Source organism: Pongo pygmaeus, chromosome 13, assembly GCF_028885625.2.
Source record: "Pongo pygmaeus isolate AG05252 chromosome 13, NHGRI_mPonPyg2-v2.0_pri, whole genome shotgun sequence".
Classification (NCBI taxonomy): domain Eukaryota; kingdom Metazoa; phylum Chordata; class Mammalia; order Primates; family Hominidae; genus Pongo; species Pongo pygmaeus.
Window position 1 is genome coordinate 74439346 of NC_072386.2, and position 18543 is coordinate 74457888.

Below are 18543 nucleotides of genomic sequence, written 5' to 3' on the forward strand. Positions count from 1 at the left end.
GAAATAATTATTTATAAAAAATACAACTTAGGCTAAATTTTATAAATATGTTTCCTCCTCTTCTTTCTTTCCATCTTCTTGTTCATGAATTTATTAGGTCCTTAAAATATTAATATCTGCTTTTAGAAAAGCCCGTTTTTTTGTTCTCTTTAAGTATTTACTTAAGTGTCAGCTATCAAGGAGTAATAAATGAAAGTGGAAATGAAGGAGACTTGGCCCAGGGTGACAGTGGATATAAATGGCCCTAGTGGGCCATAAACCAGCGTGACCGGTTAGAGATTGACCCCACTTGGCTTGGGAAATAGAATCGTTGTGGGTATTTATGAGACTCACAGCCATAGCACACAGACAATGACCTTTCTTAGAACTACTTCCTTTCTCTCTTAACCTCCTTTAAAACTAAAGAAAAATAAACAAATAGCAAAAAAAAAAAAAAAAAAAAAAATTCCCTGCTGGTCTAAAGTACATTCCAAGTTAACAACAGCAGGTCAAGTTTGGCTTTATATTCCATTAATATTTCTACTATTATCATATGGTAATTGATGAAGAAGTTTAGCTCTCACAAATATTTTTTATAAGAAATTTCAGCTACTTTCTCCCAGTTGTTTTGGTAAGATCCCCCCCTTCCCTTTTTTTATTTGTTATATTGGAAGTTTCCTAGCTTACAAGGAAGCAGGCAGCCTGGGCTCACTGTGAAGCTAGTTGCATTTCCATACAGAGCCATAATTAATGTGACATCTCTGGTGTCGCTTAGAGTATGTGCACCTCATTCAGCTTAGAGCAGATTTCTGCTCAGGCGCACTGGCTCATGTTTGTAATCCCAGAACTTTGGGAAGCTGAAGTGGGCAGATCACTTGAGCTCAGGAGCTCAAGACCAGCCTGAGCAACATGGCAAAACCCCTTCTCTACAAAAAAATACAAGAATTAGCTGGATATGGTGTGTGTGCCTGTAGTCCCAGCTACTCGGGAGGCTGAGGTCAGAGGATTGCTTGAGCCTGGGAGGCAGAGGTTGCAGTGAGCCATGATCGTGCCACTGCACTCCAGCCTGGGTGACAGAGCCAGATTCTGTCTCAAAAATAAAACATAAAAAATAATTTTTAAAAAAGAACTAAGATTTCCATGGGATGGTCATTTTGCTTAGGAACTTGTTTTTGAAAACAGAGAATAAAGACTGTTGAAAGAAACTGAAGCATAAATAAACCAAAAGTCTCCAAAACAAAAATTGGTGAGCGTGGAAGGGGATGGACCAATTGGATGTAATGACAGTCCTCATAACGTTTACTTCTGCTTGGGATGCAGACACTAGACGAGGTGGCAGACACCCTGTTCTCTACTTGGAAGAAGGATGGGGAAGTTTGACTTCAAGCCAGCGGCAGCCCAGTCCAAGGGGGTGCCAGTCACAGCGTGTGAGGATGTGAGGCAGGCATTAAAAGAGAGCGGCCCAGCAAACCAAGATCCCCGTGTAATGTCTCTTGAGAGTGCTGGGCCTTGCAGACTCTGCCATTTCCCCAGCCAGCAGGCTAATGTGGAAGGACAGGTGCTAGCAGATCTTCAGATGTCAGCAGGACCCCAGATGCCAAGCCAGCACCCTTCCCCATCTGTTAATCACTGGAAGCCTGGCTAGTAACTGAGAAAGAGAAAAGACCTTCCCAGACTCCAGATACTAAATTGATCACTTTGGGTCACACATTTAAGAATTGAACTTAGCTCTGGTTAGTTTGGGATTGTGTTTAAGGCATAAAATGCAAACTTTCAGCTTCAAAATGAAATCTAGAAAACCATGATGTTTCTCTTCCGGCACACTGAAGAGCACAACTTGTGACAATCAAACTACAGCAGTTTTATGTTACTTTTGTTTTCCGTCATGTCTTTAAAATCGATTCAGTAGGAGAGATCTTCCCTGGTTCCCAGAACAGTAGCTTCCTGCCCCTTGTTGCACATTTGAATCAACTGGAGACTTTTTGTCACTATTTTGTTTGATTACATTTTTAAATGCACATTCCTGGGACCTAGCTTTAGCAACTCAGATTCAGTGGCTGTGGGATGAGAGTTGGGCTTTGGCTTTTTTTGTTTTTAAGGTCCCTAGTGATTCTAATGAGCAACCAGGAGTGAGCCTCACTGATTGGAGGAGAACTCTGAGCTGTGTAACATTTTTCTGCTTTTGATTGAGTGACAAACAATCCTTTGGTTATTTTCAGCTGCAGATAGACTCTCAATTGAGAAATGGCATGCCCCACCTGAGCTAGAAATGAAAACTCTGGATTTGAGCTCGTGGCCAGTCTTCTGTCCTCCCCAAGTTCAGGCTGGCAGTATGGGGTCAGGGATGGAGTTTGTTGAGGTTTCAGTGTCCCTGCTGCCCAGGTGAAAGGGGGTGGAGAAGGAGATGACAGGGAAGTTTGCTCACTAGTGGCTTTGTGCTCTTGGGACCTGGGAATGTTCAATGCTGATGTGCAGACTTTCTTTCCTGGATACCTTTGTGGGCTCTTGGAGATTTCTCTGTCTGTATTTCCCATGACATGAACAAATGTGCCTCTGCTGCAGCTGGCACAAGCAACTCCTAACTCTAGGAAAGTACTTTGTGTTGTTGGGGTCCCTCAGCAGGACCTAAGACTCCCCACAAAGACTTTCTCCTGTGCTGCCTCTGGACTGCAGGGGACACTCGTAGTCTCTTCTCCCCTAGGTGTACAGGTCAAGCCAAATGCCACCTATACCCCATGGCTGCAGGTTTCTTTCACCTTCTCTGGCAAGGGTCAGGCCTTGTCCTCTGAGCCATCCGTTTGCAGAGAACATAGTTCAACTCTCAGAGTGGTTCCGTGGAAGGCCCTCGGTGGGGCAGTGTCAGAGCAGCACTTCCCTAAAGAAACTTCTTTATAAATCCTTCCTTGTTCTCTCCTTCTGGGGATCTCTTACACTCTCAAGGTGAATCAGACATTTCCAAGGACATGGGTCCAGTTCTCAGCCAGTTCCTTTGTGATTTCTGCCTCTGAGTGCCTCACATCCACTTTGGTATAAGTTACTGAGGCAGGAAGAGTCTTACTTAACATCCTGTTATGCTAGACTCTAGGGATTTTGAACAATGTGCCAGCTGTCTTTGGAGGTATGAGAAACAGAGGGTCCTGGGCTACCCCTTGCAGCGAGTTGTAACACTTGAGACAACATAGACCCTACCTCTTAGGAAGGTGGCAGGGGTGGGGTGCAGGACGGTGGGAATAAAACACAGCCTCTAGCCCATATAACAAAAGACACCCTAGCCAACCATAAAATATAAAACGTGGAGAAACACTTGGCTGCTTATTCCTGTCCCCTGTTCCTCTTTGAGGTTGCCTTTATTCTGGTTGTAAGAGATCAGCTTCTCATTTCTAGGGATGTCCCTGCCTTGATATTAGGCAGGACCCAGATGAAGGTATGCAGAAATTATAGGCAATGAAGGACAAAGACACCTCTTTAAATCTTCTTTCTCATGGAAGCCAGGGAACAGAGACTATTAAATGGAATAGGTGGAACCTCTAAGATTTTACTTCTAATGAGATAAACTTTCACTTATTCTCAATTCAAATGACTCATTCAGATCTGATGTTTGAACTTGGAATCCTGAGCATAGTTAGCCTCCACTCTCCATATTATTTAAAGAGCAGCTTTGGTGCAGTGGGAAGGGTTTGGGTTTTGAACTCAGATCTGATTCAGTCACAGATCTGAGTTCCATCCTCCATGATCTATGCAGCTTTGAGCAATTTTCTTAACACCTCGGAGTGTGAAGTGTGACTTTCCTTCTCCATAAAGTGTAGGGTTCTAGCCCCAAGTAGAGGGCATCTGCCTGTCATGTGTCAGCCCCAGCTTAGAAGGTTGCCACCTTGAGGCTGAGCATATCTGAAGTGCCCGATGCAGTGCCTGACACATGATAGGCAGGTGCTCAGTGTTATTTATCTCTCCCTAGGTAGGCATTGAGAATATGATAAAGGAGGCGAACATTCCCCACCTCCCTTTGTGTTTATGCCCTGTAGCCATTAGGGAGCAACTTCCTACCCAGAAATGCTTTTATCTCAGACTAACTCTGCCCTTCCTTGTTCAGAAGCATGGGCTTGCCCAGAAAAAGGATCTTGAGACTCTATCATTTTACTACCTGAGCTTTCTAGACTTGGCCCTTGATATGATTTGGCTATGTCCCCACACAAATCTCATCTTGAATTGTAGCTCCCATGATTTCCACATGTGGTGGGAGGGACCTAATGGGAGGTAATTGAATCATGGGGTGGATTTTTCCTGTGCTGTTCTCATGACAGTGAATAAGTCTTATGAGATCTGATGGTTTGATGAAGGGAAGTTCCCCTGCACACACTCTTTCTTGCCTGCTGCCATGTAAGACATGTCTTGCTTCCCCTTCACTTTCTGCCATAATTGTGAGGCCTCCCCAGCCATATGGAACTATGAGTCAATTAAACCTCTTTCCTTTATAAATTACCCAGTCCTGCATATGTCTTTATTAGCAGCATGCAAACAGGCTAATACAGCCCTTTAAGGAGAAAATTAAGTCAAAAATTTGACCCACCTTTCAGAGGGTGGGTCAGTCTTAGATCTTTCTGCTGTCTAAGCTCTTTTCCCCCTTCTCCTTTTCATTTGGAATGTAGCCTAGAAATGTGCTGTTGGGGACAAAACCAACTCCTGTCCTTTCTCCTTTTTTGTAGCTATGGTCAAAGATACCCTGACTCCAATATTTAGGTACCTGGCTATTACTTTGTGTTTCACTGAAAAAATTGTCATTTTTTTTGCTGGGTACAGTGGATCCCTTGAGGCTGGGAGTTCCAGGCCAGTCTGGTCAACAAAGTGAGACCCCATGTCTACGAAAAATAAAAAGAAATAAAAATAAAAATTGTCATCCTTCTTGCTCACTGAGACCTTTTGACTCTGGTAAAACTTCTCAGTGAGTTGTTAAATCAGGGCTTCTCAAACTTTAATGCACATACCAAACTCCTGGGGACCCTGTTAAAATGAAGATTATGATTCAATGGATTTGAAAATGGGCCCAGCTAATGTATTTCTAACAAGCCCCCTGATGATGCCAGTACTGCTGGTCCATGGATCATACTTTGCGTAGTGAGGATGCCCTGCAGAAGCTGGAGGGGCCACTGGAAGAACTGGTCAGGCATCCATCAAGATGACCTCACTGAGTTTCCCTGAGGATATCAAATAGTAGTAACAATACAAATATAGAATAGATGGTGCACAGAGATGCCCTTTAATTGGTTTTGGCATAAAGTTGGATGAATTCAATATGTGGCTTAAGAAGGCTAGGGAGAGTGAATAAAAAGTAGAGACAGCAGTTGCAGGCATGTACATACACACAGGGTGGGGTTATCTGAGGATTCTTCAAAAGTTCTCATGTATCCTATTTAGCTTACCAGCCAAAAAGAAAGACTTGTCTAAGATGAAATTGATCCACTATATGTCAGTCATTGAAATTCAGTCCTACATATAAAAATCCCTTCATGAACCAGAAAGTGTACATGGAGACTGAGTGGAGATTAGAAGTGATGAAGGTTTCTTTTTAAGTAGAATTTGAGGCAGAAATTAATGGCAGAGAGATCACCTATGATTTGTTGTGAGGAAGAAACCTGGAGCCTTTGTTAGCATTTTCTGACCAGATAGCCCAAGTTGCAAGAATTTTGAAGGCCAGATAGTCCTATAAATGTGAACATCACGTTGATGCAAAGTAGATTCTGTTCAGAATCATTACCCAAGTGATTTAACCCTTTGGCTTGGAACAAACCTAACCAGAGCACCAGATGATAAAATACCCTCGTTTTAAAGCTTACCATTCTTTAGGCAGTGCATAAAGAGTGTCTCTATGGCCCACTCATTCAGGAAGAATGTCACAGCTCAAGAATGCTCATTCACACAAGCAGTGGGAGTCAGTGACTTGCGCTTCCTAATTCAGGAGCTCCTGTCTCCTATGCGAAATGCGCGTCAGGAACAAACTATAAATATTGGAAGAGCTTTTCCCACAGCTTCTCCTTCCGTGCTGTTTTATCGAAAGATTCATGACATCTGGATGAACTAGAGCTCTCTGCGGCACTTAGAATGCCCCACACTGGTGAATTTAGATTTGGTGTACTTAGTCTAAAGAACGAGGAGAGAGGAAATTTCTCCAAATGTTACACATTAAATAAAGCTCTCCTGGCTTTATACTATTTGTTCCTTTGGTCTTTTGTCAGGACCTATTTCTTATCCTGGAGGTGAAGGAGAGAAAGTTATGTCTGCTTTTCTGCCTTAAATAACTGAGAAGAGAATGATTTGGCCATACATTCAGAATAATGATAATTAAGATTTATACTTAAATAGCTCCTTATACCTCAGGAGTACTAATGTTAGTTAATTATGCTTCCCAAAGCTCCTGAGTAATTGCCAGAGCCAATGCTATTATCCTCTCCTGTCTTATAGAAGATTCCATTGTTACAGAAAAAGTGGAGATTCCCACTGCTGTATAGCAAATGAGTGGTTCAGCCAGAAGGAAACCAGATATTGCAATGCCAATTTCAGGTGCTGAGTTCAGCCTGCCCTTCTGAAAGAGAAGAGGAGAAGAACCTGAAAATCAAAAGGCTGATCCCCCCATGAGTGAGAAAATACTGTCGGCAAAGCAAGGACAGTTTATTTGAATAGAACAAATCTTTTGTAATTGCCTTATCATATGGAATTCTTTGAAATATTTTTCAGGATCACATGATCACATTAAATAGAGTCTGCAAATAGAATGGATAGAAAAGTCTTTTCTCTCTCTCTCTCTTTTTCTTTTGGTAGAGCATTAGAGGGAGACTAAAAGTTTAAAGGAAGGAAACAGATGTGTCTGTGTCTTCCTGGCCTCCCCATTATTTTTTATCTTGTTAGCAGAATGGAAAATGAACCCTACTGTCAGGCTACCTCTCTTCCCACTATTTTTTTTATCCTACAAACCTGTTTTTCCTTTAACTGTAGAGTCTTAACAGTTGAAATGTCATAAAGATGTTTTCTCTCTCATCAAGATTTACATAAAGTCATAAGATTATTCATGAGCTATAAGTGAGTTTAGAAGATGGAAATAAAAAGGTCCTATTTTAGGTTATTTTGCATGGAATTAGGAGGATGGTGCAGTGCTTGGGTTTGATGCTGTTGGGGAAAGAAGAAAGTGATTCCATCTTTGATGTGTGGAAGCCCAAATGCCCTCAGGGCTCATCTGCCTCTTGGAGGTGCAGACCTCACTGGCTCCCTGGGAAGCTTTGTCAGGAGTGCGGCTGTGGCTGTGATACAGTCACTATCCTTCTTTTACTATTTTTTTCAACTTGAGTTTTAGAATCAGGGGGTGCATGTGCAGGTTTGTTACGTGGGTCTATTATGTGATGCTGAGGATGGGGATGTGACTGAACCTGTTACCCAGATAGTAAGCATGGTATCCAATAGGCAGTTTTTCAGCCTTCCCCCCATCCGTCTCTCTCCATCTTCAGTAGTCCCACTTGGGGCACTTCAGGTTGCACCATGGACTGGCTACTCACTTTCGGTAATTCTTGACAACATTCCTTAGGTCAAGAACAAAGTAAAGGTGAGTATGGCACCTTAGGATGCTCAACACATTCTTCAGAAAACAGGATTTGACCATCAGATCTGCAGACATTGGTACTTGGCCTTCAACCTCTTTCAGCTGAGGAGGAGTTGCAGCTTACATCCCACTGAGCTGTGGGGGTCGTAGACAGTCTGCTGCTTGTTTGGAACTCCAGTGGGTTGAATAGAGTTCCTGGATTTCAATATTTTATTCCACTGTCTCCCAACATGAAGATTTAAGGCTTGATGCTACTTCTTGCTACCTAAATCTGAGATTTCTGATTTGATGAGCACTACTAGGATAGCACTCAAGGAATCATAATAACCCTTTCAAAACCCCACTTTCAGGGCACGGCTCAAGTCAGATACAGCTTCTTTGTCTTTCATTAATTCTCTTCTTCTTGAATTTTTTTTTCATAGCTAGTGTTTGTCTTTCCTCAGTGACCTTTTAGTCCTGAATATCTCCAACAGGGCTTCCTAACTTTAGCATATAACAGTGTGCAACAGTATGTAATGAAGGAACCACTTAGAAATTAGACTTAAAAACGGCAAGACATTTTCAACATCTGACCATTGCCAGAAGTCTAAAAAGAAAGTGATATATTTTTTCTGTCGGCATTTAAAATGATGTTAATAATTACCTTACTGTTGGAGTGTAAATATCATGGGAGGTTTTGCTAAACTAGGAAGTTGCTGGAAGCAAAATACTTGATGAGCTGGGGTCAGCTGTAGTAATGTGACCCTCACTTTTCATAAACGTTAGGTTTCTATCCTCTCATGTGCCAGTCTAACCAAACCTTTGTATACTGAGAAGTGTTTATTTGTTGTGGTGAGTAGACCCTTGTCAGACGTAGTGCAGAATGCTTGGGAGAAATAAAAGCAACTCTGTTATAGTTCGTCTCACATTGTCTTTCTGCGAGTTTCATAATCTTACACTAAATTTGGCTATTGTGGGCAAAAGTAAAGTGACAGTACTTGTCATACATCTGGGAGGATGAAGTTAGGAAAAAATAGTGCTTTTCACAAAGTTTAGATATGGTCTAACGGTTTTGCTGGTGAACTTGGTAGGAAAGGCATAAGTCTGGATGGACACTGACCTATTTTTTATTAAATTAAAGTAAATTATTTATTTATTTTTGAGTCAGAGTCTCACTTTGTTGCCCAGGCTGGAGTGCAGTGGTGTGATCTCGGCTCACTGCAACCACCGCCTCCCGGGTTCAAGTGCTTCTTGTGCCTCAGCCTCCAGAATAGCTGGGACTACAGGCACGCGCCACCATGCCTCGCTAATTTTTGTATTTTTAATAGAGATGAGGATTCCTCACGTTGCCCAGGCTGGTCTTGAACTCCTGAGCTAAGGTGATCCGCCCGCCTCGGCCTCCCAAAGTGTTGGGATTACAGGTGTGAGTCACCACTCCTGGCCCTGGCCTGTTTTTTAGATTATGGGCTAACGTCTTTATTTACGATTGGACCCCAAATCCCATTTTTCCATACCTAACATTTGTTACAGTGAATAGATGTGATGTTCTTGGATCTTCCTAGGGGCTTCGTGTGGGTAGTGTGTTTGGGTGTTCCTGTTCTGCAACATGGCAGATTAAACCTGTATGTTATTCATAGACACTGAGGCCGTTTAAATGTGTAGCTGAGATAAATCTGACTCTGAATCCTCAGTCTTTTCACTTTCTTATGGAGGTGTAGGTATAAAAGCGATGGTGACCACAGGCCCTTCTCTCACATGCGGGAGGGTCCGCGGGGGCCTGAGAACAAATCAGTGGCCAACTCCTCCCAGGCTAAGCAGTGAAACCCCCAGAACCAGAAAAAGCCCTCAGTCCTGGGCAGATGGAAAGGATGTGGCTGGGAGTGTCCCCGTTTTAAAACTTGTAAGGAATCCTCTTAGTTCCTGGCAGTCTGGGATGGTTGGCCTCCCTACTGCAAATGAAGACCCACATACTTATATCCAAATATTTAAAAATTATAAATCAAATCAGTGAATGTGAATTGTGAAATAGAGTAGGTTCCACCTTCCTGCAAGACAAATGTATAGTTATGATGACATGGAAGGCTGGATTTGAAGTTGAAAATCTCAGATTGTGTTGAAAGGCATGTCGGGAAGAGGGACGAGTGAAATCTTCTAAAATAATGGATTACTGAGCACTTTGAAGACTGACTTGCTCTCTTGGGCTTATAGAATCTTTCCTTCAGCAGGGGTAATAAATTCCCATGGTGAGGGGGACTCCATTTGGTCTAGGGCTTTTGTAAAGGGAAAGGACTTCAGAGGACAACTGAGTCCCCTGCAAGTGACATCAGGAGGGCAGCCACTGGGACTTCTTGCTGCTGCTTTATTCATTGAGTTAGCCCTCAAACTACAGGGAAGCTTTCAAGACTCTTCTCAGAGTGTTATAACAGCTATAAGCAACCCTGACAAGACATATTCACATATGGTAACTCAAAATGAGTTTGAATTGGTGTTTGGGATAATAAAATTCTTCAAAATATGATTGAAATTTACTGGAATCAATGACTTTGCATACATTGATAAGTGCCATCATATGTGGCTGCACAGGGTGTGCACTGCACAATTTCCCATCACATGTGGCTGCACAGGTGCACAGGGTGTGCACTGCACAATTTCCCATCACATGTGACTGCACAGGTGCACAGGGTGTTCATGGCACAATTTCAGGTGATGCTATTCACATGGACTACAACATTAAAGGTGCCCCCTAGAGTTGTGCAAAGCATGCACTATACAGCAGCATGTAGCATCCTTGGATAGAAGTACACAGCCATTCATTTCATTTTTTTCCCTGCTAAAATAGATATTTTTCTAGTTGAAATGCATTACAATTCTAATTTGAACACTGGGGCCACTTTTATTTGGTTCTTCATTTAGACTAACCTTGATTATTCACTGGGGAATGCATGAACAGAAAATTGGCTCATTTCACTTTACTTTAATGGCATTTTCCTGCTAAGGGTTCAGAAGTGAAATGAAAACTGAGTAAGCTTTATGGTTTACAAGTTTTACTGTTTCACATGGCAAGTGAGGACTAAAAGCATAGGAAATAGCTTTGGAAATTCATTTTGCAATCACTTAAATGTTAAAACAAAATTTAATTTCATTTCCAAGTAGACTTTCATGTAGAGACCCAGTTAGCTCTGATTGGAGAATAAGTAGCAACTGTTTTTGTTACCAGTTCTTGTTGATGCTGACTTAAAAAAAATGTTTTTGGCAAGTCTCATAGGAATACCTTAAAGCAGAATATTCTGATCATCTTGGTGACTGCAGAGCCATCCTCCAAAATTAAATTGATAACTTTTACATTTCTCTCTGACATACCATTTTTTATAACTTCTTATACATCAATGATTTCAACAGAGGAAGTACATTTTATTTTTCTTTGTTGTGTTAGGGCATAAAAAAGGTTTCTTCAGCCTTAGAAACTCCCCTGAAGATAAGGTGGAGAATAAAATTGTGCTTTAGATAGCATTATGCAGGGTGGTTAATAATATGCTCCTGAATGCAAATGGCCCTGCTACACACTTAACAGTAACCCTCAAACCATCAGAGAATAACAAAAGTGGTACGAAAATTATCAGTCTCTGGAATAAAAATACCGAAACTGCAATGAAAATAGCCAATTGTATAAGAGAAACAGTACCAAAAGAAGAAAAATGGTAATAATTCATTGATTGCTGAAGTTTTTTCAAAGCAATTTGTGATTTTTTTGTGTGTGATTTCTTTTCTTTTTTGGAGGGAAGAAAGTGGGAGAACTGGGGAGGGGAACGGAGTTAATGTGGAACAACTCAAGAACTTAAAGTTTTGTTTACCTGTCCTATAAAAGCAGTCTATTCAATTGCAAAACTTCAGTGTATGTCTAGCTTATTTTAGTTGGCATAGGTGAGTAATTTTTTGACTCCAAAATGCATACTTACAATCTTTGCTCTGTTTTGCCTTTTAGGTGCAAACCCAAATTATCCTGATGTAATTTATGAAGGTAGCTATCATGTTTTCTACTTTGCATTTCTTTTTCAAAATGTTTGTGTATAATGAAGTGAATCAACTGAAAGAAGACTCTTCTAAGCTCAGTTAAATATACACTTTGAGCATTACATAGGCCAAAATAGTATTTCAAAAAAATCATTCAATATTGATGGCCATTGTCCCTTGACATTTACAGTGCCTGTAAATAGCACTTTCTCTCTCATACCCTGTTCTTGGAAGTAGTAAATAAATCCATTCCGTTGGCTGTAACAGACATCGTATTTCCTTAATTGGGAACTAATTACCTGTTTAAAAGCCATGGCTACCAAGAAAAGGGAGGTATATCAGTTTCTGGCTATGACAGTAAAGCCAATTCAAAATGATGTTTCTTGTGTAATGAAGGTGTTTGGCTCACAGACAGGAACCTCAAAGGTACGGCTTGATTTAGGGTTGGTTAAAGCAGCAGCTCCACCATGTCATCTGGGACCCAAGTTCCCTTCATCCTACACTCTTTTGCCCACCATGCCAGCTTCACTGAAGACTGGTCCCCTTGTGGTTACAAGAGAATGTGGCGGGGGAGCTGCTGCCATTCACAAGGATGGGAGAAAGGGAAGCGCTCCTGAAGGCGTCCTCAAGGAAAGAGAACTTCCCAAAGAGCCAAGCCCTCTTTGTATCCAGTTCAAGACCCAATTGGGTCATAGTCCATTCTTGCCCTTATTACTGCTAAGAGGGATGGATTATCCCTTCAGTAGCTAAATTCACCCCCAGACTTTAAGTCAGCTTCCCTGAAGGTGGATAGGCTTAACCCCTTGAAAAAAAAAATGGGATTCTCTCAGAAATGTGGAAAGAAAGAAACCAAAGTCCACTATATTAGCCTTTTTTTTTTTTTTTTTTTTTTTTTTTTTGAGATGGAGTCTCACTTTGTTGCCCAGGCTGGAGTCCAGTGGCGCGATCTGTGCTCACTGCAACCTCCGCCTCCCAAGTTCAAGTGATTCTCCTGCCTCAGCCTGCTGAGTAGCTGGGATTACAAGCACGTGCCTCCACACTCGGCTAATTCTTATATTTTTAGTTAAGACTGGGTTTTACCATGTTGGCCAGGCTGGTCTCGAACTCCTGACCTCAGGTGATTCACCCACCTTGGCCTCCCAAAGTGCTGGGATTACCAGGGTGAGCCACCATGCCCGGCCTATATTAGCTTTTGATGGAATATCACATCTATCCTTTGCTGTTTTGATCGAATGCCAAGGATGTTTTCCTAGGTGTGAAAACCCATATTTAACAGATTTCCAAGCCAGCAAGCCACTGTTTGGGGAAGTGGAAGGCTACATTTCAAGACTTGCTTTAAATTTAGGAATGATTAAAAGATTGATTAAAACATTATATTTATATATTTTCTGTAAAATATTCTGTTCTTTAATTTTATATTTATATATATTGATTGATATTTTATTTTTTCTATAAAATGAGCCTGTCTGTATGTTTATTATATGCGTGTGTATTTAACCTGAGCTAATTTTAAGTTGGGGAATAATATTGTCTTTATCTGCTTGTGCATGTTAAGCCATATTTCTTCCAAGCTATGGTTTGGTTGATTTTTTGCATATGATTTGTGTGTTGTTTTGTTTGTATTTGTCTTGATACGGCTTAAAGGAAGAATCTCTCAAGTTGTTTCACAGAGAAATATGTTTGAATTGTGGTTTTACATCTTAAAATTACATTTTTGACCCTTTCCCAGTTAATTCAAGACTTTAAAAATGTAATCTTCCTGTTAGCCTCAGATCCCACTTTGGATCTTTTGGCCAAAATGTCATGATACTAAACTATAGACACTTGAATGATTTAAATTCTGCAGATGTAGTTGGCTATAACATGAAGAGGGAAAACTAAACAAATAAATGACATCCATTAGTGTTTAAAATTAGTAAGTTTTAAGATATTCAAAAGGAAAATGATGAGAATGTAGTTTTGGCATTAAGAATGAAACAGTAAACACACAGAAAATAGACTTTTTTCTGTTATTTTTTATTCACAAAGGAACACATTGTTAATAAAAATACAATTTAAATTGGTTGCACTGAGGCCAGCATGATGATTCTACCTGGAGAAGTTTAGCTGGGGCTGCATTAACAAGGTAGCCTCTTCAGGATGGAAATTGAAGGCAGTATACCTATTTAGAATTAAAATACAAACATTATAAACCTCATTGTTTGCAATAAGTTTACCAAGAGTTTTCTGAGACTTTTTATATGTGATATTGCTAATAAAAACTTTGACAACCCCTGAAAAAAAAATCAGTCATTATTTCTATCCTGACCCAATTAGACTAAAATTGATCCAGAAGGCAGCAACTGCATTTGCGACTTGGTGAAATGAGAACAGAGCATTAACAATTCTAAGTATTGTGTCGATCTACCTTTTAATCATTCTGAAACTGAAATATTGGCAATTCAGAACTCTTCAAAAAAGTTTATGTGTGGACCCAAGTTTCATACTGATGCTTGTTCCACATATCCTCCTACGTTTCTGCCCTTTGTGCAAATAAGTTGCACCTGCCCTGGAAATCAGTGTTGCTCATTTCAAGTCTGGTGTCACGTGTGAGCGCTGCCATCTTCTTGCCTTCACCTGGTCATGTAACTTTCCTCCACTGATATTCTTCAGCTGTAAAACTGGTAGTTATGCTCTGTCTCTGAAGACCTTTCCGGGTCTATAAATCTATGACACGTAGATGATTGATTCCCTGTCATACTTGTTTTAAATATGCCATCCATAAAGGGGTATATGCTTATGTGCAAAGAAAAATCCCTGGACCAGGTTTGGGGCTGACCAACAAGACAATGATGTAAAGGTCTGGGTTGAATAAAATGTGGGCGTTGTGCAGTCTCAGCGCTGCAGTGGATTGAACTCAGCAGCCTGGTCACGTCCCTCCACAGCCAGACTGTCAGGGGTTTGGAATCTTTGTGATTTGTCTTGCTTCGTTCTGGCTCTTACTGTGGCCTTGTGTTTGTTGGCAGCTTAATGACAGCTTCATGTTCTTCCTCATTCCCCCTTTTCCCACTTAAGATTATGGAACTGCAGCGAATGACATCGGGGACACCACGAACAGAAGTAATGAAATCCCTTCCACAGACGTCACTGATAAAACCGGTCGGGAACATCTCTCGGTGAGTGGAATAAATAGGTGTCTGAATTGGTTCTGAGCATTTTGGATGCCTCCATGTTAGAGGAATGTAGCTGCTTCAATAAGACACTTTTATTGTTCAGATATAAATAGGGTGTTAAAGGTTGGAAGAATTAATAAAATGCTTAACAAAAGTGATAAAGGTGTTATATGGCCTTTGACTTATTCGCTGCTTTTGTGCACCACTTTTAGTTGTTAGTGGTTCCTGTTTCAATTATCTGTGCTTTAGAAGGGTATCACTAGAAAAGCAAGAAACCAGCTTTATCATTCGGGGACTACACCTTCATACCTGTCTCCTTAAATTTTTAATATAACTTTGACTGCTCACTAGATGTAAGGAATCCAGTAGCTTCTGAAAGGGACTGGCAGTGGAGGGGATATAATCATATGAACAAAATTAAGATTAGTTGTTTAGAATTCATCAGAGACCCTAGATGTGAATATTAGCACCTCAAATGCAAATAGAAGCAGAGCAATGCAGTACAAGAGATAGAAGTGGAGGAGCAGATGTTTTGTTCCTTGTAGCTGGGACACTATGAGGAGCCTTTGTGGGGCAAGAGACTTTTTCCATGGCCTGTGCAGGAGGGTTGGGATTTTGACATACAGGAATGGAAGAGAAGGGCATTTGGGGCATGTGAACAGGAGCTTGTAGGTGGAGAAACATCGTGAAGGTGCTTGACTGGAGGGTAAGCTGTGTGCAGGACAGCAGGGTTGGAGATACAGATTGTGGCCAGGTTGTAGGTCTAGACACAGAGTCTCAGGTGTGTAGATTTATGGCGCAGTGAAGAGCCATTGAAGAGGGAAGTCACGTGATCCCAGGGGTCTATGGTCAGTTGCTCTGGTCCAAACCCAACAACTTCCTCCAGTTGTTTCTTTTCCTCACTGTCATATGCACACAGAGCTTCCTGTGAGCTCTGCCTCCTTATAAATTCCAAATCTGTCCATATCTCCTCACCTCCACTGCCATGGTCACAGGCTAACCCAGGGGTTGGCAAACTATGACCCATGGGCCAAGTCCAGCTCACCACCTGTTTTTGTATGGTTTGCAGGCTAAGAATGGTTTCTACCTTCTAAGTGGTTTAAAACAACAAAAAAGAATGATATTTCATAACACACGAAAGTTTTGTGAAATTAAAATTTTATTGTCCATGAACAGAGTGTTACTGGAACACAGTCACTTGTGTTCATTTACGTACTGTCTGTGGCTGCTCTTGTGCTCTGATGGGGGTGGAGTAGTTGCAGCAGAGACCATATGGCCTGCAAAGTGGAAAACACTTACTTCTGGCCCTTTACAAGGAAAGTTTGCCTCGGTTGTTCTTTCCTGCATGACCACGCAGCCTCCTAACCCATCTCCCTCTCCCACCCTTGTGTTTTCTGGTCTTTTCCCACACAGCAGCCAGAGTGATCTTTGTAAAGTGCAGATCAGATCACTCTTTTTTTGGTTATAATTCTCAGAGTCCTCTCACTGCAATTGCAATAAAACTTTTCATATGAAAGCCACACTCTTCATGGTGGCTTATGAGCCCTGGGTGACCTCATCCTTCCCGAGCTCTCTGACTTCATCTCCCACGCTCTTCTTACTGCTTGCCACCTGCCTTTTTCATGCTTTCTCCAGTGCTCCAGTCCTGCTCTTTGTATTTGTGGCTCCCGGTCCCAGGCATTTGCTTCCTGATGGCCATGATGTGGCTTCAGCTAGGTGGCCAGCATGCAGCCATTGCCCACTTCCATTTTCTTCTGAGCAGTTATCATTGTCTGGAATGACCCCATTTATTTGTTTGTTTAATGCATTTTTCTCTTCTCTAGATTCTCTAGTAAGACTCTTAGTAGGGGCAAGCTGGTCAGTGTTTTTCACAGCTGTCTTCTTAAGCCCTCAGAATACTGGCTGACACCTAGTAGGCACCTAGTACATTTTGCAGACTGGCTAGACTTGCAGTGAACAGTATAGGGCAGAGGGATTGGAAGGGGGTGATCCATTAGGGGTTTGGTGGAGCAATAAAGACATATGATATATACTTGAACCAAGGCCACGAGAGTGGAAATGGGAGGTGCATAAACAGATGCAGTGCAACTGCAACTTTATGCGTATCTAGTATAGAGGTATGCATGCATGCACATGCACACACATATACATACAAACACACGTGCTTCTGTAGATGACTATATGCATTACATTGAAACAGCAAGAACAAATACCATGGTAAGTCAGCTGGGGAATGGTATCTGCTTCCTGCCGTATGCAATCATTTTAGTTTTTAATTTTTATACCAATCCACTTAATATTTCTGGGTGTAAGAAAGTTGTTTGTGTACGTAAGAAATCCAAGAAGCATGTATTAAGCCCAGTTACACAAAATTATATGTTGACTTTAGTTTTCTGGGTTTTTTTTTTTTTTTTTTTTTGAGATGGAGTCTCACTCTCTCACCCAGGCTGGAGTGCAGTGGCACTATCTCGGCTCACTGCAAGCTCTGCCTCCCGGGTTCATGCCATTCTCCTGCCTCAGCCTCCCGAGTAACTGGGACTACAGTCGCCTGCCAGCATGCCTGGCTAATTTTTTTGTATTTTATTTAGTAGAGACATGTTTTCACCATGTTAGCTAGGATGGTCTCAATCTCCTGACCTTGTGATCTGCCCGCCTCGGCCTCCCAAAGTATTGGGATTACAGGCGTGAGCCACCGCACCTGGCCTTCTGGGGTTTTTAAAATACAAATGATAAATTTAGGCACCTGCTTGGCATATCTCCATCTATAGTATAGTTGCTGGAAGGCAAGATCAGTAAGTTTGTGTATTATGACTTTGCGGAAGGCTCCTAAAATCTGTATGAGAGATGCAATATTGTGTTTTGTAGAATTTGTGTGGTTCAGATATTTTATATATAAAGAGTTTTTGATCACAGGAGGGATCATTAGATTAGAAGAGTTTGAGAGCCAAGAAGCAGATACAAAAGTTAAAAATGTTTCTGGTCCAACAAGTGCTCTTCTGGCATTTTGCTGGATTTGCAGGGGAGGGCAGATCTCCCTTGTTCTATCCTAAGAAATATCCTCAGATGAAAACTAACCCAACAAGCAGCCAACCAACCAATCAAACAACTGACCAAACAAACTCACCCATGCTCATCTCCTGTGTAAAAACCACCTCAACACATGCAAGGTACACAAAATTCTGTATTTCTCAAACAATCTCATTTTGAGGAAGTTATTCTTTTCATTGTCAAAGGCATCCTTGTTTACGAAAGGATTTAAATTTAGAATGGCTTCAGTAGCTGTAAGTATTTGTTTGCAGATCCTTAGCTGCTTTTCAGCAGTAGAGCCCACTTCCCATTTTCTAGGTTGACTTACACATTCTATAACTAGGCAGAGAAGCCAGGGCAGGCATTACTGTCTAATGAAGAAGTGGAAGATTGGATAAGTGAAGCATCTGTTCTAGCTGTCATGACCAGTAAAAGCAAGATGTCCTGTGAACGCAGGGATCTAGGACTCCTAAATCCCAGTTAAGGACTGTCCAAAGCAGGGAAGAGACTGTACTGTGGTACTGCTGCATGGTTGGGGGACTTTCAGGCCACGTCATCTAACCTCCCCCATTGCAGTTTTCTTATTTATCAAATGGAGTTTGACTTTGTTTATTTAGGTATTCTCCATCTATCTGTAGAAGTCTGCAATTTAATAATAAAGTAAAGAAACTTATAGCTAAAATACTATGATCTCTTTCCCATGAAAATATTAGTTAGAAATAAAGATTTTAAAAAAACACCCAAAGTCATGAGGTCAGCTTTAGTGAAATGGTTACATTTATCCATAATTAGCTTTGTAGGAGTTGCTAC

At 41.3% G+C, this 18543-nt stretch overlaps 1 protein-coding gene across 2 annotated transcripts in view; it reads left to right on the forward strand.

Annotated features, from left to right (window-relative positions):
* The window catches only part of NTRK2 (neurotrophic receptor tyrosine kinase 2), a 359712-nt gene that overhangs the window by 59935 nt on the left and 281234 nt on the right, over positions 1 to 18543 (forward strand). For both annotated transcript variants that reach the window (XM_054501260.2, XM_054501261.2), the window contains exons 9-10: positions 11526 to 11561; positions 14609 to 14709. In XM_054501260.2, the coding sequence (XP_054357235.1) occupies positions 11526 to 11561; positions 14609 to 14709 (137 nt within the window). The remainder of the gene's footprint in view (positions 1 to 11525; positions 11562 to 14608; positions 14710 to 18543) is intronic.